The 19,593-nt window shown below is 40.4% G+C and overlaps 1 protein-coding gene across 2 annotated transcripts; it reads left to right on the top strand.

The window, feature by feature from the left end:
* Window positions 1-557: 557 nt before the first annotated feature.
* On the top strand, window positions 558-18,522 carry prelid3a (PRELI domain containing 3A). Of its 2 annotated transcripts, XR_015849499.1 has the most exons (10): window positions 558-854; window positions 2,875-3,043; window positions 3,123-3,212; window positions 6,701-6,771; window positions 6,855-6,957; window positions 8,788-8,862; window positions 8,957-9,114; window positions 14,519-14,549; window positions 14,628-14,794; window positions 18,303-18,522. XR_015849499.1 is itself a non-coding variant. In XM_088326539.1 (7 exons), the coding sequence occupies exons 1-6, from the start codon at window positions 823-825 to the stop codon at window positions 8,845-8,847; spliced, it is 525 nt and encodes a 174-aa protein (XP_088182665.1). In that variant the 5' UTR covers window positions 558-822; the 3' UTR covers window positions 8,848-8,862; window positions 8,957-9,834. The 2 variants fall into 2 exon arrangements, 1 of the variants encoding a protein (XP_088182665.1); XM_088326539.1 differs by lacking the exons at window positions 14,519-14,549; window positions 14,628-14,794; window positions 18,303-18,522 and having other exon boundaries at window positions 8,957-9,834.
* The last annotated feature ends 1,071 nt before the right edge of the window (window positions 18,523-19,593 follow it).

Below are 19,593 nucleotides of genomic sequence, written 5' to 3'. Positions count from 1 at the left end.
CGTTTTTCCTACTTTTTGTCGTTTTTCTTGCGTTTTCATGTTCTTTCTCCCTTTTTCTTCATTTGTTTCCTTTTTCATGTTTGCCCTTTTTCTTTTTTCTTTGTTTCTACCCAAACCCCTCCCCTTTAAAGTAATTTTGAGAATAATAGTATTAAATAGTTGGTTATTTTAAAGCAACAAAAAATCTGAAGAGCCATTTGGTGGCTCATTTTAGTGAGCTGAGCTGAAAAAGCCGGTTCTCTCTAATGAGCCAAAATTCCCATCACTATGTGCATGACATGGAATATGTTCTTTTTAACGGAGTACTACTTAAGACAGATTTTGATTGCAATGTAATTGATGACAAACTGGTATTTTGCAGCCATGCTAGCTAGTTAAAACTCTCCTGGGGTTTACGTGTGCCTATACTTTTGAATCTAAAGATGTTTTTTTTTCTACAATTAGATTTACATAGATTATATTATCCTTAGTTTATCGTGATCAAATTTAAGGGATTCATCTTATTTTGAAAATCTATAAGGGACTCGGCTATCTACCCCAAGTGGCTTCACAAAGTATACGATAAACCGGGTCGCCGGTTTGCGCCTGGTTCGCTCCTACTTTTTGAAACCCGTTCTCTACCTCCTGATTCCTCGAATAACCAGATGTTTTTTTCGCTTGTGTTTCTCTTTCTCCCATAATGTTTGGAGGCAAACGTGGATCTCAACAAAGTGAACTCATGGTGGGGTACTCAAGGCCCATTTTGCGGGTTCTGGTCTGCTGAAACACGCCAGGCCATTGAGGGGGATTCTCGAGATAAAAGGTCACTACTCTCGTTTAAAAATGAAGATTTGGAGCACAGAGCATTCTTTCAGGTACTTCGATTATTATAAGCAATTCCACATAAAACAGAAATCTCACTGATAAGACCTTTGATAGTTGATAACGTTCAAGGGTAAAAACATTCAGTGTTTCTAAATCATAACCCTTACCGTTATTGGTCAATCGTGTTGATTGACTGACAATGACAACGATGTAAACAGTGCATAATAGTCCAAAAAACTAACAACAGGGAGGTATTCGAGTAATACAGAGGTTTTATAGTCAAAGTAATGAACTTTCGGTATTAAAAATAAATTAATGTATCAGTCCCAAAAAGCAGATCAGCGCTTAGGGATGTAAGATTCAAAGAACATCAACGTGGTGACAATGATGTAAACAGCGCATACTCATACCTTTCAACCTCCACGACTCCATGCCCTTACAAACTGTCGTATTTTCCCTTACAAAATACTAAATAATCTTACACCATATTTTTTGCGGAATGATGCATGATTGGAAATCCCCAGGCGGCAGACGCATGCGCACAGTAGCATCAAACCGCTCGCTTCGTTTGCAACAAAAAAAAACGATACAGAGATAGAGGCTACCGCGGCGAACTCGTTAGACTTGATTGATTTGCCGTTTCGTGATAGTCGGTATATACAGGATGGTACCCATAATTGACAAATTTGCGTTTTTCCATACATATTTTCTTGTACGTCGTACACGTCTTAAAATGCATAATAAACGTACTTTGTACAGCAAAAACGTACAGGTTGACAGGTATGCATACTAGTAAAATAACAATTACAGTGTGAAATAACAGCGAAAACAACAAACAACTGAGCACAATAATAATGGTTATAATAACTGACAAGCCTGGCGTCCTGTTCAAACTTTTTTTGCAGGTGTTAAATAGTAAAAACTGGATAACTGATTTACCTATCTCATAGGTTTAAAGTGTTGCAAACACTCAAAACAGGGTGAGAAGACATCCATCAATTTATAAATTGCAAGAAGAACAGGAGAGAACACAAACCTCAGATAAGAAATTCCAACCTGTTCTAAAAGCCCTCCTCTGAGCCCTTTCTTTTTATTAAATAATCTAGGTTATGAAAGAAGTTTAGGGGGTGTGGAAATCAGTGAACATATACAGAAATAGATCTAAAGCAATTAAACAACAAAATTTAAGTAAAACTACAGAAATACTAAAATATTATTATGGAAATACTACAAAAATAGTGCAGAAATACAGCTACCGTTAATACCACAAAAATACTACAGAAATGCTACAGAAATACTGTACTACAAAGCTAAATATCAAATGAAGCGCTTAAAACTTGATACGGGATATATTATTTTGCTTTAATTCTGAGTGTTTCAAAACTAATTAGAAGAGAATAATCTTGTTAAAAACAATTATGAAAAGAAATAAAACATGTACATGTCTGCATGTATATTTCTTAAAACGAAAAATTGGCTAGGTCTCCAAGATCGGCCCCTTGGCCAAATTTTTTGACCCAATGTGGCCCGTTACTCCAAAAGTTTGCCCACCCCTGATCTTCCCCCTGAGCTTCGATATGCAACCTCGGTGGAACTGTTTAAATCTAGGCTTAAAACACTTCTATCCCATAGATTATGAATGACCTATATTTCACGTTGACAATATCTGTGTATTAATTGTAATTGCAACATCCATTGTCATCATGGAAGGGGGAATACCTCATGTGTGGTCCCTTTTTAAGGATTTGTTTTTCTCATTTTCCATTATCCGGTACCCTTACTTAGTTAGTGGGAATACCTCATGTGTGGTCCCTTTTTAAGGATTTGTTTTTCCCATGTTAAGGTTTTTGAGTTCTTCCTTGCCCTCATGTAGGTTTTGGATCAGGGGAAGGTGTAATAATAGTCTGTAGTTTACAATAGTCTGTGATCCGGCAGCTCTTTGAGACTCCTTGTGATTCAGGGCGTCACAAATAAACATGACTTGACTTGAATCTTAATCATTCCATAGATCATGTGTATCCATCGTCTATTGATGAGCCTGGGTGTTTTTGCTTACTTGTTTTTGTGAAGTTACCCATGGGAGACAGTGATCAAAGCCGCCATGAGGAAATACCCTAACCCCATGAATCCCCACGTAGTTGGCGTGGACGTTTTGGATCGCCAAATGGATGCAGAAGGACGTCTGCACAGCCACCGGTTACTCAGCACGGAATGGGGCTTGCCTGCAATTGTGCGAGCGGTCAGTGCTCTCTGTTACCTCTAGTACCGATGTTTAGAGACATGTGCCTATCGCTGTTTTTTTGTCATTGCTATTTCAGATCCTGGGAACCAGCCACCTGCAAACATACGTAAAAGAGCACTCCATAGTGGACCCCGAGGAAAAAAAGATGGAGCTTTGCTCGACAAATGTAAGATGAGACAGAATTCGTTGAATGAAGATCTTGACGTTTTTGGCCATTTAAGAAAATAATTTTCTCACTACGAACACAGAACAGCGGGTGTTACGCTCCAATCACCCATCTGTGAAAATTCCAGCTCATACTTACACTCCAACCAGTGCACCCCTTATATCTCGTGAAAATACTAGGTACAATGAGTGAAGCTCATTCAAAACTCATAATTGAAAAGAAGTACCGTAAATCCTCGGCTACAAAGTGCACCTGATTAAAAGCTCTGGTGAGCAAATTTAAGGAAGAAACTAAACTTTGTTTGTGTACATGCCGCACCAAATTGTAAAGACGCAGGCTTTAACAACCATTCAAATAAACTGATTTACTGTCCTTTCCTTATGTTTTGAAAAAAAAAAATCCACTGGGAAATGTCTAGTGCAGAAAAGTAACACATTGTGCCATGATTAAGACATGTTTGCGCACTGTGTCTGCGAGGTCAATCTTAATCAACTAGTGCAATATGAATTAACAAGCCATTAACATATACTCAGGAGTGCTACCAAAAACATTTTCCAAACAAAATTGTTGTACTGTACTGAGTGCAATTCAGAGGGCTGTACAATTACAACAGCCTGTACACAGGAGACTGATTTTAAGCTTTCCCATTCCTTGTGCATAGGACAAACTGATAGAGTCAAGTCATGTTTATTTGTATAGCCCTTAATCACTAAGAGTCTCAAAGGGCTGCACAGACCACAGACTATTTTTTTACCATCCCCTGATCTAAAACCTACATGAGGGCAAGGAAAAACTCAAATACCTCAACATGAGCAAAATGAAATGCACATGAGGTAATCCCCCTTCCAGGATGACCAGGGTGCAATGGCTGTCGCAATAACAAATAATAAACAGATATTGTCAACATAAAAAATAGGTTATTAATATTCTATAGAATAGAAGTTTATTTTAAACTTAGATTTACACATTTCCACTGAGGTTGCAGATCAAATCTCAGTGGGCAGAGCATTCCACAACACCGGGGCTCGAATGGAGAACGCTCTCAAACCTGCGGTTCTCTTTTTGGCTCTTGGGATCACTAGTAGACCAAAATAGAGAGGATACCAAATATTGCTACTACTACATAGAAAAAGAATCATACATAAGTGCTTAGCATCTTTCAAACAAGTAGTGTTGACTGAATTGATATTTTAGTGTGGCAGCAAGTGACTATTGGGTATATTTTTACTATCGGGCCTAAACAGTGTCGTCAAATTACTATCAGTCTGATAACTGTCAGCCCGTTAATTATCAGGTACCCTTACTTAGTAAGTGACTAGTGTCGGCAGCTATAATGATTTTTTTACGTAGTTGTAAAAATACCAGATCTCTCTATCATTGTTTCATGTGCGCATGGGGTGGGAGAGCTTAAGATCAATCTCATGGCTCACCATGTGTTGTGATTGTACGGGCTTCTGAGTTTGAGTCGGTACAGTGCTTTGAGTTTCTTTTTGAGAACGTTTTTGTCCCATTCCTGTTTATATTTTAATGCCAATTTAATATTGACTGCTGCAGACACGGTCCGCAGTGTCTTCATCACTGCACAATGTGTCACTCTGTGCTGCGCCGCCTGCTCCTGATATGTAGCTAAATAGCAATTAGCATACAGCGCCTTCTCGGTTTTATCCAAATCGTTTATTTTTTTTCAACAAGCGCTCCTTTGTTTAGTAAAAATACAATATGCAGATAACACTGTCACTGTTTTCCATTAGGGACCTTATTTTGTTTGGTATTAAGCCCTAATGAAAGCTACTTCCTTCTTTTTTACGCTAATGATTTTGTTTGTGCGCCTTTCTGCTCTAGTGTTGATTAAGATACACTGTTCCCTTAACTAACTGGGTTGTCAGGACACCACTGAGGACGCAACTCTGGACAGTTCTCTCCACTGCAAAAGGTTCCTGGCCTGAGTTTGGGTCGTGGCGAAGTCCATTCCTTTAAGTTGTCGGCCAAGTTCTTTTTCTGTCTTCTTCTCCTGCTGCTCTCTTCAAATGTGATCTGTTCTTTGTAGGGTCTACTGTGCCCGCTGATGGTGTTGCACACTGTTTCATTGGTCTGATGGGCTTTGTAGCTGATGCCTAGACTATTTCTGTATAGCCTGGATTTTCCTTTCCAGATCTGCTGTGAGAGTGCATGAATTTCAAGTGTAGAGGAAAATTGAGGAAACCAACGCTTGTGTGAGTCTTATTTCTCATTTTACTTCAACATACTTGTCTCTCTAGATGGGTTTTAGTCTGGCAAGTGCAGTTGTGGTTTTAACTATTCTGGCAATGATTTATGGTCCTGATCCCCTCTTCTTCTGAAATGACAGCTCCAAAATACATGTTTTGTGAAATGTTCTAGCTCTTGGCAGTTAATGCTTATGTTTGTGGTGATACTTTTGGGTTCCTGGTCATTACATATTGGGTTGATGCTTTGTCCAGGCGATTGACCAGATCCCTGAGTTCTTGTTCTTCTTCTGCCAGTCCACCAATATCATCATAAAAACAGAGATTCGCCCCCAATGAAGACCATACCTTCATATTGGTACAGGGCTTCCATTATGATCCTCTCCAGGAAGATGTTAAATAAAGTGTTTAGTTTTGAGCTCTTTTGCAAAAGTGTAATCCGGACGCCAAAACTCAAAAATGAACTTCCCTTGAGCTGAAAACGCTAAAAACACAATAGTACAAGAACACATTTCCCCTGAACCTTAAGGGCTCCAACCCAAATTATTGCTATTCTGAATTTCACTTAAATTCTTAAAGCTAATCCAACTCAAATTTGTTGAGAAAAAGTCTAAATTCTTTAAGTCTGGAGCTGTTTTGTAAAAGTGTTAATTGCTTCCCCCACATAGAGCAACGAAAGAAACTGCTATCTTTGACAATGTTATTTGGAATTTATGGAGCTGCTTTTTTCCCGTCTGTCCAAACAGCAAAATTGCGTCTTACTGTATTCAGTACTCCACCTGTTGATAAATTTGTAGTTTAGTAGACACTCAAAATAAGGATGAAATCTATCAATTGATTTTGAACTTGCAAGGAGAACAGGTGAGAGAGCCATAACCTTAGATAAGAAATTCCAACCTTTTCTAAAGGCCTCTTATGAAGCTTTTTCTTTTCCTTAAATGACCTTAGAATACAGAAGCAGATCCGCCCTAGATGGTGTGGAATCAAAAAACAGCAACATGATTGGCCAAAAATGACAATGACATAAACGGTTCATAATAGTCAAAACACATACAACAGGGGCGCAATAATGGTCAAAGTAACGATCTGGCATTCTATGCAGTCTCCTCTGCAATTGCCTTATATTAAAAACAATAACTGTATTACCTTTACTAAGAGAATCTCACCTGTGTTTGTTACCTGCTCTTACTTACTCAACTCGACAAGGCACCAAGCCTGACACCAACAGTGACATTCTAAATGATCTTTTCCCCCTAAATTTGTGTGTGTTGCTTTGTCCGACAGATTACTCTTACCAACCTTATTTCAGTGGATGAGAGGTTACTTTACACACCTCACCCGGACAACCCTGAGGTGTACGTTCATTATTTCCAAAGCCATCTTTTGGTACTTGGCGCTCTCATTTTATGTTTCGCTCTATATTTCTTGTTGTCCACAGCACCATCCTGACACAAGAGGCCATCATTACAGTGAAGGGAGTGAGCTTGAGTAGCTATCTGGAAGGCATGATGGCTAGGAGAATGACGGCTAATGCTAGAAAGGTAACACACATCCGGTGGCAGTTCTACACTAAATTATTCCCTCCAAGCGGCCAATCCTCACCAAAGAATTGCCAAGACACATATTAAACACAAATAAAGAGGGGGAGATACCTTAATTGTCAATTGGACGAATGCTTTAATAAAAAATAATGTTGATTCAATATACATAAAAATAGCAAATATATATATATATTAAAAAAAATCCTCAGATAATAAATGCAAATACACTATATACATAAAAGAAAAGTGCGCAGCCTGTATTTTTAAAGTTATGAATAATGTGCATTATTTGGAAGACAAGAGGCGCCAACTAATTATTTTATGTATAGTAAGACAGGGAATCCTTCCTCTCGCAGTCCGAGGTGAACTGTCCCCCGGGCCGCCTCCCACCTACAATTGTCCTCATCCAGTACAGCCTATCAGTATTTCTACACACCTTTGCAGCAAGCAAGGGCATCAAAGCTGCAATGAAGGAGCGTCCATTTTCAAAGTGTTAGATAATACAAAACCACTCTGCGGCGCACATTTAATCTTTTTATTTTTGGGGAAGTTCTCGTGTCCATGTGTCGTGGTAAAAATGCCTCCCCTGTCAAGAACCGGAACAGAAGGGGAACCCAAATGCATGAGATTTCTCACACAAGCTTTTATTTTACGGGAAATGGGCGCAGTCATGCACCTTAACCCAAACGCCAGTGATTCGGCGATCGTTGGGCAGAAGACGTTAGGCAGCAGTCTGGCGTAGAATGACACGAAGCCAGAGGCCGACGAGATCGATACCAATTGCACGAGAAGATATCGGACAGATGGGGGTCAATACCCAACAGATCGGGACAGACAGGATTGATATCAAAACTGGATATCGAAATTAAACAGGACCAACTAGACGGGAACGAAACTGAAAATCGATATTAAACAGGGTAAAATAGACGGGAACAATACCGGACAGGAAACTGGACAGAGTCAAAACCCACGTCTTGCGGGTGCAGAGGTTAGTTGACGGACTGACTAAGGGTGCGTGAGAGCACTGAGCTTGAATAAAAGGAAAGCCAATCTGTCAACGAGCTGCAGCTGGCTCCACACGGGCGGGGCCAATTGGGCGCCATGGCAACCATGACATCCCCAAGCGGCTGCCCGCCTCGCCCGCGCCTAAAACTGCAACTGCACACATTCATGACTACATAGAAAAAAATCAGAAGTAAGATCTTAAGCCTGAGCCTCACCTGACCAGAATTTCGGCCTGGGTTGGGCCAAAAAAAACGTTGGGGTCGGCCTATTTCTCTTTCGCTGATTAAAAAAATATATCCACCTGTCATTGTTCTTCTGTGTCCCTCTGCCTCACTCTTAAAATGTAGTGCTAGATTATTAAGGACAGACTGCTGCTGTGGTTTATGGTCCAATTTTCAACCTGTCAAAATGACGGACAGCCTTAAAATTTTCCCTTTATCTTAAAAAAAAAAAATCAATAATGGAAAATTGTAGGTAAATGTAACCTCTGCAGATACAGAAGTATAAACTATGTACACTTAATGTTTATACAGTCTTTTTTTAACCTAGATTTCATTACAAAAGACAGGCTTTAATTTCTTATCATAAATCACCTCTCATCCTCCCGACTCCTTACAAATAAAATTTTGAATTTCAGGTTTGCTTCAGACTAAGTCCTGCAAATCACGTTAATTGGTCGGGTGCTAACTGGGTCGTGTTCGATTTTTTTAGGCCCGATCTTACCGCTGTAGCAAATTATTTTGTTAGGTTCTATCAAATGTAATTTGCTTTCAGCTTTCCCTCATCAGATGCTTTAATTTTCCTTTTCTCTTTTTGACACTTTAGGGTTGGGATGCTATCGAGTGGATTATTCAGAACTCTGAAAGAGAAAATATTACTCTTTGACATTTACTACCCATGGTAACCTTGAGCAACTTCCATATTTTTTGATAAATGGTTTCAATAGTTGTATTTTGTGGTTGCTCACCTCATTCTCAAAACTTACCACTTGCAGGACACTCTACCATGACTTGAAGTAGTGCTTCAGATGAATTCCAGGAGGAATCTTTGTGCATGTCACAGTGCGCATTTGGATTTTCTGTGTGACACAAGTATTGTGGTCACAAATGGAAAAACTGCAACGAGCAACTTTCTCTCCAACGGAAAAGACATGTATGTGATGGAACAGCGCAATTGAGATTTTCACCATTCTTTAGGGTGCTTTTTAAAGTTTAGGACATTACCATTCAAAAGCTAATCTTTCATTTATCAAATAAGTTGTTTAATGTTTGTGGTCTTTTACCCATATGAATCGCTTTTTTCAGTTGCCCATTCTCAGATATGGCATTTTCTTTGCCCTGAATGCAAGCATCTTTTAGTCGCCTTTTCACTGAAGATTTTTACACTGATGATTTCTGGGTACTATATAATGAAGATGTACTTGTGCCTGCCACTTCTTTTTCTACACTGTTTGGACTGTTATCTAAAAGAAGTATTACACACCGTTGTAGGAGATCCTCAGTTTCTTAGCAATTTCTCAAATGGCCTTTATTTCTTAGAATTAGAATAGACTGTTGAGTTTCGAAAGAAAGTTCACTATTTTCTGGCCATTCCGAAAGTTTATAGCTTCTCTAACCAGCTAAACCAGGGGTCGGAAACCTTTTTGACCCAATGAGCCATAAAAGCAAATATATTTGGATTTGTTTCTCAGCGATGCATACCATATACTCCACAAAACCGCCAAACGCTCTTCAGACAAAAGCTCTTTCTTCAGCACATTGTATTTAACTGTGTGACGTTTGATAATTTGATGAACTGTATGAAATAATAATACCAGAGCCTGTATCCCATATCAATATAAATATACCACTAAACATTTGTCTCCCTCCCGCAGTTAGAGAGTGTAGAGGATTATTTCCTCTGTCTTTTTTTTCTAAATAACGATTTAAAAAATATAGTGCAAGCAAAGTTATTTTGTAAAAATGTCACAAAATACTGCAAACGAGGATATTAATGTAATTATCTTCCGTGCAGATGGAGCTGGGAAAGGAAAAGGAATGTGCTCGCTGCATGTATAGCTCTGCCTTTTCCTACCACTCATCATATCATATTGCCCTGGGCGCTTTGTTCAGGCTTCTGGGTGTTTACACTTGGTTTTGTGGCTTTTCAACATAAAGTGTCTCAACTCATTATGTAGATTGTTTAATGAGGTTCTCTATAAAGGATTATTTAGCGATTTCCAGCCAAAACAGGGTCTGTGGTCTTCACACTTTGACTGTAAATAGTAGTCAAGACTGGGCCCTATATATACACTGAACCGAACCCAATCAGAGATTGCACGTGACATGATTGGCCCCATGTGTAGCAATTTGATAAAAATGTGTGCTTTTTATCCCTGAGCCAAACGTACTCATGAAAAGATCCATATATGGCTCGTGAGTCATAGGTTTCCGAACCCTGAGCTTTCAGTTGTGCTGCCATAATTGCATAAGGGTTTTTCTAACCATCCATTAGCCTTTTAAAGCAACTACAAAATACAATGTAGTATTAATACACTGGAGTGCTGATTGCTGAAAATGGGCCTCTTTACACCTATGTAACTTAAAACCCAACATTTGCAGTTAAAATAGTCTTTTACCATGTTAACAATGCATGGGGTATATTTTTGATTAGTTAAATGTTATTTTTATTGAGAAAAACAGTATTTTTCTTTCAAAAAGAAGGACATTTCTAAGCAACCCCAAACTTGAACGGTTAAGATATACAGATGTGTAGATCCAATCATGAACTATGGTAACAATTCTTTTCATTCCAACTCATTCAAAAAGTGTTTTTGACTTATGCATGAACAGCAGCAAATGGTGCCGAAAGTGCGACATCAGTTGAGTCAATTTTTTGTACTACTTTGAAACTATAAGAAAAGATCATAAGTAGTACATTAACTAGGCTTTTGTTTCTGCTTTGTGTCCTAAGACGATTTTGTTTGCAACAGAAGCCAAACAATTTGTCATGCATGATCTCAAACTGTTAGCAACTCAGATTTTGGCTAAGTAATTATCTGTGATGGGGACGGAGTGTTTTGAAAATAATTTGGCCTCATAATGATGCCTGAGTATGCCCACTGCACCAATTATTATTTGCCTTTGTAGGTACAAAGATTTACACAGTTGCACAACAAAATAATTGTTGGGAACATAAGACACAGTGTTACAGTCTATAGAATTAAACATGCCTTGTAATAATACTTGGAGATTTTGATGAGTAGAAGCAATGAATTATGCATGTATGTGGTTATAAGTTGAATTTGTATGTATGGATGAAAATAAATAAGCAAAGTGTTTAGTATAGCATTTGCCATCTTTATCGCAAGAACAGTTGACATCAGTTTTCTATAGCAGTCATTGTTTAATCTTTTAATGCCACCGATCAGGTGGCCTGAGCCTTTATGGGGACCTAAGCAAAATTAGATTTGGGGCCCATTATTACTTGATAGTTTCCAACCTACTATAACTCATTAAATTTTCTAATCCGGGGACAGGCAACTTTTGGGAGTCGGGAGCCACATTGGTTCCAAAATTTTGAGCCAATGGGTCGATCTTGGAAAGACAATGCAATTTTTTTGATTGATTGATTGATTATTGCTCCAGCGAAGGTCGGGGGGTCCCGTCCCTGTGCGTTGAGCCGACCAGATGAACAAGGTTTTTCCAATGCTGGCGGTCTTGTGCCAGCTGTTCTGCATCCTCTACAGCAACTCCGTGTTGTTGGAGGTCGCCCGCAACGACGTCGAGCCATCGAGTGCGGGGTTTCCCTCGTGGTCGTCTCCAGCCTGCTGCCTTTGGGTCAAACTGGAGAATGGCTCGTGTCGGATGGTCTGGTGGTAGACGAAGGACATGGCCAAACCAGCGGGTGCGGCGTTGTGCGACCAAGGAAGATGCTCGGGGCTGGCACGTGCGGGCTCTGAGCTCTTTATTGGAGACTCGCTGGGGCCACCTGATGTTCTCGATGGTTCTGAGAGCCCTGCTATCAAAACCGTCGATTCTTGTGGCCAGGGTGTCGTTCAGGGGCCATGTTTCTGAGCCATAAAGCAGGATAGAGAATACGGCGAGGTTGTAAATGCGGAGCTTCGTCTTGCGTGCGATGGTCTGGTGCCGCCAGAGTGGTTTCCAGAGAGACTGCAGAGCAGATGCTGCCAGGGCTCTTCTGCGGAGAATCTCTGGTTTTAGGTCCCCATTGTGTGTCACCATGGACCCCAGATACACAAAGCTCTTGACAGGCTCTACGATGTCGCTACCAATTTGGATTGGAGGTGGATCTGGTCCATCACCGACATACATGAACTTGGTTTTCGTCCAACTCACTTGGAGGCCAAGCCGCGCTGCCTCTTCGCTGTAAATGCCCAGAGCGTCTCTCAGCTGGCTGTAGGAAGTGCTGAGCATGATGGTGTCGTCAGCATACTCCAGGTCAGTCAGGTGGTAGTTGCCGAAAGACACTCCGGGGATGCGCTCACTAACCCTGAACATCAGATGGTCGATGCAATTCACCTTTTTAATTGCAATTTTTTTATTTGTGAATAAATATACATGCTCACATTTACACAGTATTGTTCTTTTCAACAAAATTAGTATCATATTGGTTTTGAAACGATCACAATTAAAGGATAATGATATACAAGGTGCCTATTTTAAGCAATTAATTTGATATATATTTTTCAAGCGTTACAGTAGTTGTACTTTTTTTAAAGTTGTCACGATTACCCATTGCCCTCACCTTTGCCTGCTTGTTTGGCGCCAGCTGTTGCCTGATTGGTTCCTCTCCTATTTAAACTCAGTACTCCATTCACTCCTTGTCAGTCAATCAGCCAACCTCCGCACACGCAAGGCAAACACTATTTGACTCTAGCTCCCGTCTGTCCCGCCATTACCTGTATCCTGCTCGTCTGGCCCGGGCTTCCCGATGGTCTCCAGCTCCCTGACCTATTTCTGCCCAACGACCACGCTCCGATCGCCCGTCCCGGCTACTCATCTCGTTTCTGCCCATCGACCACGCTGCGATCGCCTGTTGCGGCTACTCTACTCGTTCCCGCCTTCCGACTGCGCTCCGATCCCGTGAGCTTCCTGCTCCTCCTGCCCAGCGATCGCCAGATTGCTGGCGCTTGCTTTCCCATACCTGACTTCTCCGCTTCCGCAATAAAGTTTGTTGTGAAACATTACGCGTTTGAGTCTACCATCCGTTCTGGTTCTGACAAAAGTATTTTTTTAGTATTTCTATAGTCAGATTTTTGTTGAAGTTCAGTAGTTGATCTTCTAGTATTACTGTAGTTTTATTTTTGTACTATTTCTGCAGTAGTTCTCTTGGTAGTTATTTCATAGTAGTACATTCTTAGTATTTCTGTAGTGTTTTTGTTGTATTACGTAAGTAGATTTTTTTTTCTTGAACATCTGTAGTATTTTTGTAGTACTACAGTACTTTGATGATTTTGGTGTTTTTGTAGGAATACTCATTATTTTGGGGGGGTTTTTGGTACCATTTCTGTTCTATTTTGTAGGTGTTTTTTTTGCAGAATTTTTTGTGCTATTTCTGCAGTCAAGTATTACTGTAGTTTTATTTTTGTTGTATTTCCATAGTAGAATTTTTCTAGTTTATTCCTAGTTGTATTTTTGCAGTATTTCTGTAGTAGTATTCCTGCAGTAATATTTTTCTGGTAGTGATGGTATTATGATAGTATTATGAAAAAGTATTTTTGAAGGTAGGCGCCTTGCGTGGCTAGCTCCCTACTGGTATGTGAGTGTGTGTAAATGGGTAAGTGTGGAATACAGTGAAAAGCGCTTTCTTCTTCAATGACTTGAAAAGCTCTATGTAAATGCAGTCTGTTTACCATTTAATGTCTTTTTAATAATTTTTTTTCGTCAAAGGAAAATGTAATGCTGACATACTAAACGGGAGCTCTTAGTAAGATTTAACACTGACCATTTTTATTTGTTAATTTTTCCCTTCTATTTGTAAAATACAGTAAATTCAAAGTCAACAGATTTGAGAGATAAACTGGGGGTTATCTGAGTTCTCAGTTCTCTTGTTAGCCAGTAGGAAGCGCTGTTTGCCTTTGCTTGTGTACTGTACTTGAAACCCGATTATCATAAGAACTGTTGAGTCCTAAAATCATTTGTCAAAATAGTCATTTGCGGCTCCAGTTTTGTTCGCAATGTTGTTATCAGGTTGCGAGGTGTGGGTGGGCATTCACTGCTTTACCCCTGCTGCATCATACAGGTGCCCTGCCCATCCCTTAGAACACGTTCAACATCCCACTATCCCTTCACAACACCTCTCCACTCATTCCTATCACCAGCTAAATTGTCAGTTGACTTAGAAGTGAAAAAGGTTAACTTAGAACACAATAAGATGTGCGGGTAATAAGGTACAGGTTAGGTTAAAGGTATATCCTGGTTCTTCCCGACACCATCCACAGGACAAATCTACTGCTGCTCTTTGCGGATTCTGTCACAAACCTATTCATGTCAAGATTCCTTGTAGTTTCTTTCTCATGAGCCAAAATAACTAAACCTCTCTTTTGTGAATGCAGCATTGTTCTTCTGAGAGGAGAAAGAATGCAGGTGAATATTGGGGAAAAAACGTTCACATGGAGCTGAAGACACAACAATGATGCAGTGATGTATTGTGTATCTGTGCAGGGTTGGATATGCATCTTGGTACTGCTGAATGCCTATTCAATCCCCAGAGAGGCAAATGAGAGAGTTAGCTGGCTTGGAAGCTGCCTACTTCTGTATAAGACGCCCAAGCATCTCTCTTTCTGGCAGTATGTGCTTATTTGACTGATAGGACCGACTCGCCAAAGCAGGTAACTGCTATGTCTTGCTATCACGTAGCACAACACACAACGGATAACGGACAATGCACAAGAACGTAGTGTAAAACACACTGTAACATTTGGGCGGAGTTTCTATTGATAAAGGACAAAAAACAGGACCTCCCCAGAAAACAGTCAGTGACAACATGAGCTGGTGATCATAAGCGTTGTGGGGCCGTTTGTTTTCATTTTGCAAGTAAAACACGTGTCTAGAGAAAAGGTCTTACGATATGGATCCCTTGAGAGAGGGAACTAGCGTCGCTGAAGAAAGACCAAGTTATGAGCCCAGGTCAATTTTCATTTTGGAGATGCATGGACAAAGATTTCCACATCCATATCTGGGAAGCAATGTTTCTGGCCTACTAAAAAAGGCCATCCTTGGAAATAAGTTGTGAGGGATGGCTGATCAGTCGGAGAAACAAACAGTGTGGCTGTTTGGATGACAAAATGCTAATGTTAATCCTTGTAGAAAACAAATAAATAAACAGAAAAGTCCAATTTTAAGTCAAAATTTTGAGTCAAGAGAAGCTGCGAATTGTTGCAATGTACACATAGTTGACTAATGTGCAAATGGATGATGGGAGCAGCACGTGGACAACTGAGCACATGTTGAAAAGATAGTGGCCGCATTGAGAAAATAGCGAAGGAAGCTCTCAGTGCTGCATTATTAGTGGCAATGGTGCTGAAAGGACTCAAAAATGAATAGAACAGCTTTTTTCCCATCTTTGGAACATTGCTAAAATTCGCCCTATGCTGTCTCAGTCGGATGCGTAGATTATAATTCGTGCGTTTGTTACCTTCCGTCTCGATTACCGTAATGCACTCCTCTCTGGTCTCCCGAAGTCCAAAATCAAGAGCCGTCAGCTGGCACAAAATGCTCCAGCAAGGCTTTTAACTAAGACAAGAAAGTTTGATCACATCACCCCTAGCTAACCTGCGTTGGCTCCCTGTTATCTTAAGATGTGATTTCACGGTTCTGTTGGTTCTATCTATCTACCTTGGTCATATCCCTTGAGAGGGGTGACCAACAGCAAGACAACACATACAAAAATAAATAAAATAAAATAAAATAAAAAAAATAGAAAGATAAAAAGGGAAAAAGTAGCCCAAAAAAATACACACAAAAATTTTTGGACCGAGGTAGAGCACTCTTCTTGGGATCAAGAGATCGCAGTTCGAATCCTGGTTCCTCCGTGTTACAAGTCGAAGTGTCCTCGGGTAAGACACTGAACCCCTAATGCCTCCAATAAGCAGGTTGGCGCCTTGCATGGCTGCACGGTCGCTATTGGTGTGAATGTGTGTGTTTGAATGGGTAAATGTGAAGCACATTGTAAAGCGCTTTGGGAAGTCTTCATTGACTTGAAAAGCGCTATATAAATGCAGATCATTTCATTTCATTTCAACACCCAAACAAGTTAAGCAACTCGGCATCCAAGTTGGTCATGCTTTCGTCCCTCCAGATGAAACAGGACACAAGAAAGCGACCATGTCACTCGGGTCTGGGTGACACAACACACTCTTCTGTTCAACAGCAGGGCCCGACAGCTTTCACTGGTTTACCCCTGCCGCATCATACGGGTGCCCTGCCCATCCCTTAGAACGCGTCCAAACATCCCACTATCCTTTCACAACAGGGTGCAAGACAGCAAGGTTCTGTTGGTAGTATACAAAATCATGCATGGACTTGCTTCCTCATACCTTTCAGATGTAATTTCACCTACGTTTTGGTACGGAGCCTTCGCTTTCAAAATGCTGGTCTACTCGTGATCCCAAGAGCCAAGAAGAGATCCGCAGGTTCAAGAGCGTTCTCCATTCGGGCCCCGGTGCTGTGGAATGCTCTGCCCCCTGACATTCGATAGTATTACAAAATTACTTTTACAGAAATGTTATGAAATGAAATGAAATGATCTGAAATGAAATGATCTGCATTTATATAGCGCTTTTCAAGTCAATGACTTCCCAAAGTGCTTTACATTGTGCTTCACATTTCCCAATAGCGGCCGTGATCTGTGCAGCCATGTAAGGCGCTAACCTGCTTATTGGGAGTAATTGGGGGTTCAGTGTCTTACCCAAGGACACTTCGACAAGTAACACGGACAAGCCGGGATTCGAACTGGGATCCCTTAATCCTAAAACGATCGCTCTACCTCCAGAGCTACTGCCGACAGAAATGCTACAAAAATAAATTTACGGCCTGCAGTTATACTACATAAATCCTACAAATATACTACTAAAATTGTAGAATGGAAAATACTACAGAAATACCACTGTAGAAATACTACAAAATACTTCAAGATAAAATTACAGTAATACCATAAAAATACTAAAGACCATAAAAATTCAGCAAAAGTATATCTACAAAAATACTACGGATATACAACAAAGATTCTACTAAGGAAGTACCACAAAAATACAGTTGCAAAAATACTACAACGATACAACAACAATAATACTACAGATATATTTAAAAATTTGACTACATAAATGCTACAAAAATACAATTGCAGGAATACCATCATGTGGTGCCAAGAATACATTGGACTGAACCATTTCAAGGCATAGAAGTATTTCCGACGCTGCGTTGTTAACATTTTTGTCTTTTTTCCCTTTAAAAAACAAAAGTTTTAAAAATACTGCAAATTTTGGGGGTGCTTGGGTTGAATTTGGAGGTGCTTGAGCACTCCTAAAACGGGCTATTACACACATGGTTATAGTTGGGCTGCCACAGACCTATGAGGAGGCGATGGCATCACCATGCTATGAAAGGCAAAATCAATTCACTTAAAGAGAATAACACCTTAGTACAGTTACCGGAGGCTAGACAGACAGTAGGGGGAAGGTGGGTCTTTCCTGTAAAAGAGGACGGAAAAGGGCATGAGACATAAAAGGCAAGGTATGTAGCAAAGGGTTACAGTAAGGTAAAGGGACTCGATTCTTTTTTTTCCGACTGCGAACTTGACCTCTTTAGGCACATTGATGCAGTTACTTAATACTACTTCAGATGGATGTTAAGTCAGTGTATTTGCATGCGCATATCGACTACGAAATTTACATGGGTTTTCAAGTCAAAATAAAGAGTGGCGAACAACTTGTGTATTAAATTAAATCAATCAATCTTAAACAATCAGGCAGGAATTGGAATATGATGCTTCATGATCATTTTGATTGAAAACAAGTTTGTACTAAGTCAGGCTGACCAATGTAATCACAGCAAACTGTCCAATAACGAGGGCGTTATCTTGTTGGTGTGGGTCGATGATATAGTTGTGGCTAAAGAGTCTGTAAAAGGTTGGTGAACCTCAAAGAAAAAGTTCAAATTGAAAGACAGCACACTATCCTTTAACTCTCATAACATCACTTGGTCAGCCTACTTTCACCCGCCCCTCGCTCACCCCGCACACAACAGCCATCCTCGTCCATAGCCTTGTCACCTCATGCCTCGATTACTGCAATTCCCTCTACGGTTTACCTCAAAAGTCCCTCCATAACTCTGCTGCAGGCATCATCACCAAAGACCCCTCTCGCTATCGCATCACCTGTGTCCTTCAGCAACTCCACTGGCTGCCAATCTACCATAGAAAATCCTGCTCTACACCTACATGGCCATTCAGAACTTTTCCCTTCCCTACCTCTCCGACCTACTTCACAATGCCACGCCATCCCGCACCCTCAGATGATCTTCCCCCCTCCATTTCATTATAACCCCCGCCCGCGTCAGCTCCATGGGGAGCAGAGCTCTCAGCTGCTCTGCCCCTCGCTCTGGAACTCATTGCCGCCTGACTTCCGAAAATTCTGCGACCCTGTCCACCTTCAAATGCGGACTTAAATCTCACCTCTTCAGACTTGCCTTTTCTTGACCATCTGCCTTACATACCGCCCCTTTTAACTGTAATGTGTTTTATTTGCTATTTATTTGTAATTGTTTTACTCTTGTTTTATTGTTGTGTCCTACTATATGTGCTGCAACCTTGGGTGTCCTGAAAGGCGCATCGAAATATGATGTATTATTATTATTATTAAAGATCTTGACATTCTCACACACTTTATTTCTTACCAATATATGGTAACTAATTCATTTTTTTCCAGTAACATGCCCAACACTGATTGTAGGTAACTGCAATTTCTAGTAGAACACCATACAGCAAGGGTCTCCAACCTTTTTGAAGCAGAGAGGTACTTTTTGTTACTTAATTAACGCAGACGGCTACCAGATCGCTATGTATTTCTAAAATAACAATATCATATTCTACTATGTTATTTGAACTTTCAAGTTTGTCAAATATTCACAACTACTTCCTCTTCCCCGCATGCAATAAATAAGACACAATACAAATAACAAATAGTAGCAAGGACAATGGTTTAGAATAAGAAATGTGCAAAGTATAGTAGGAATCTAAATTGAATAGTTTTGCATTAATTTGGAAGATGGCAGTGGGGTGCTATGGGGTAGGGCAGGGAGAGAGTTCAGAGTCCTGACTGCCTGATGGAAGAAACTGTCCTTGAGCTTGCTGGTTCTAGCTCTGACACTCTGCAGTCTTTTCCCTGACGGCAGCAGGTTGAAGAAGCTGTGAGATGGGCGGGTGGGGTCATCCGCAATCCTGGAGGCTTTGCGAGTAAGGCAGGAGTTGTATATGTCCAGAAGGGCCGTGAGAGGGACTTTTTGACCTTATGTTATTACCAGGTTTCTTAAAGGAGGTAGGGTTAAATAGAATCAATATTAGATAAATAATTTTCCTAGAAAATTGAAATGACCCAGCATTGGTGAGCAACTTTCAGAACCAGTCAGCAGG

Source organism: Urocampus carinirostris, chromosome 2 (genome assembly GCF_059441175.1).
Source record: "Urocampus carinirostris isolate Australia breed hairy pipefish chromosome 2, RoL_Ucar_1.0, whole genome shotgun sequence".
NCBI classification, from domain to species: domain Eukaryota; kingdom Metazoa; phylum Chordata; class Actinopteri; order Syngnathiformes; family Syngnathidae; genus Urocampus; species Urocampus carinirostris.
This window is presented reverse-complemented; position numbering and strand designations above follow the sequence as displayed.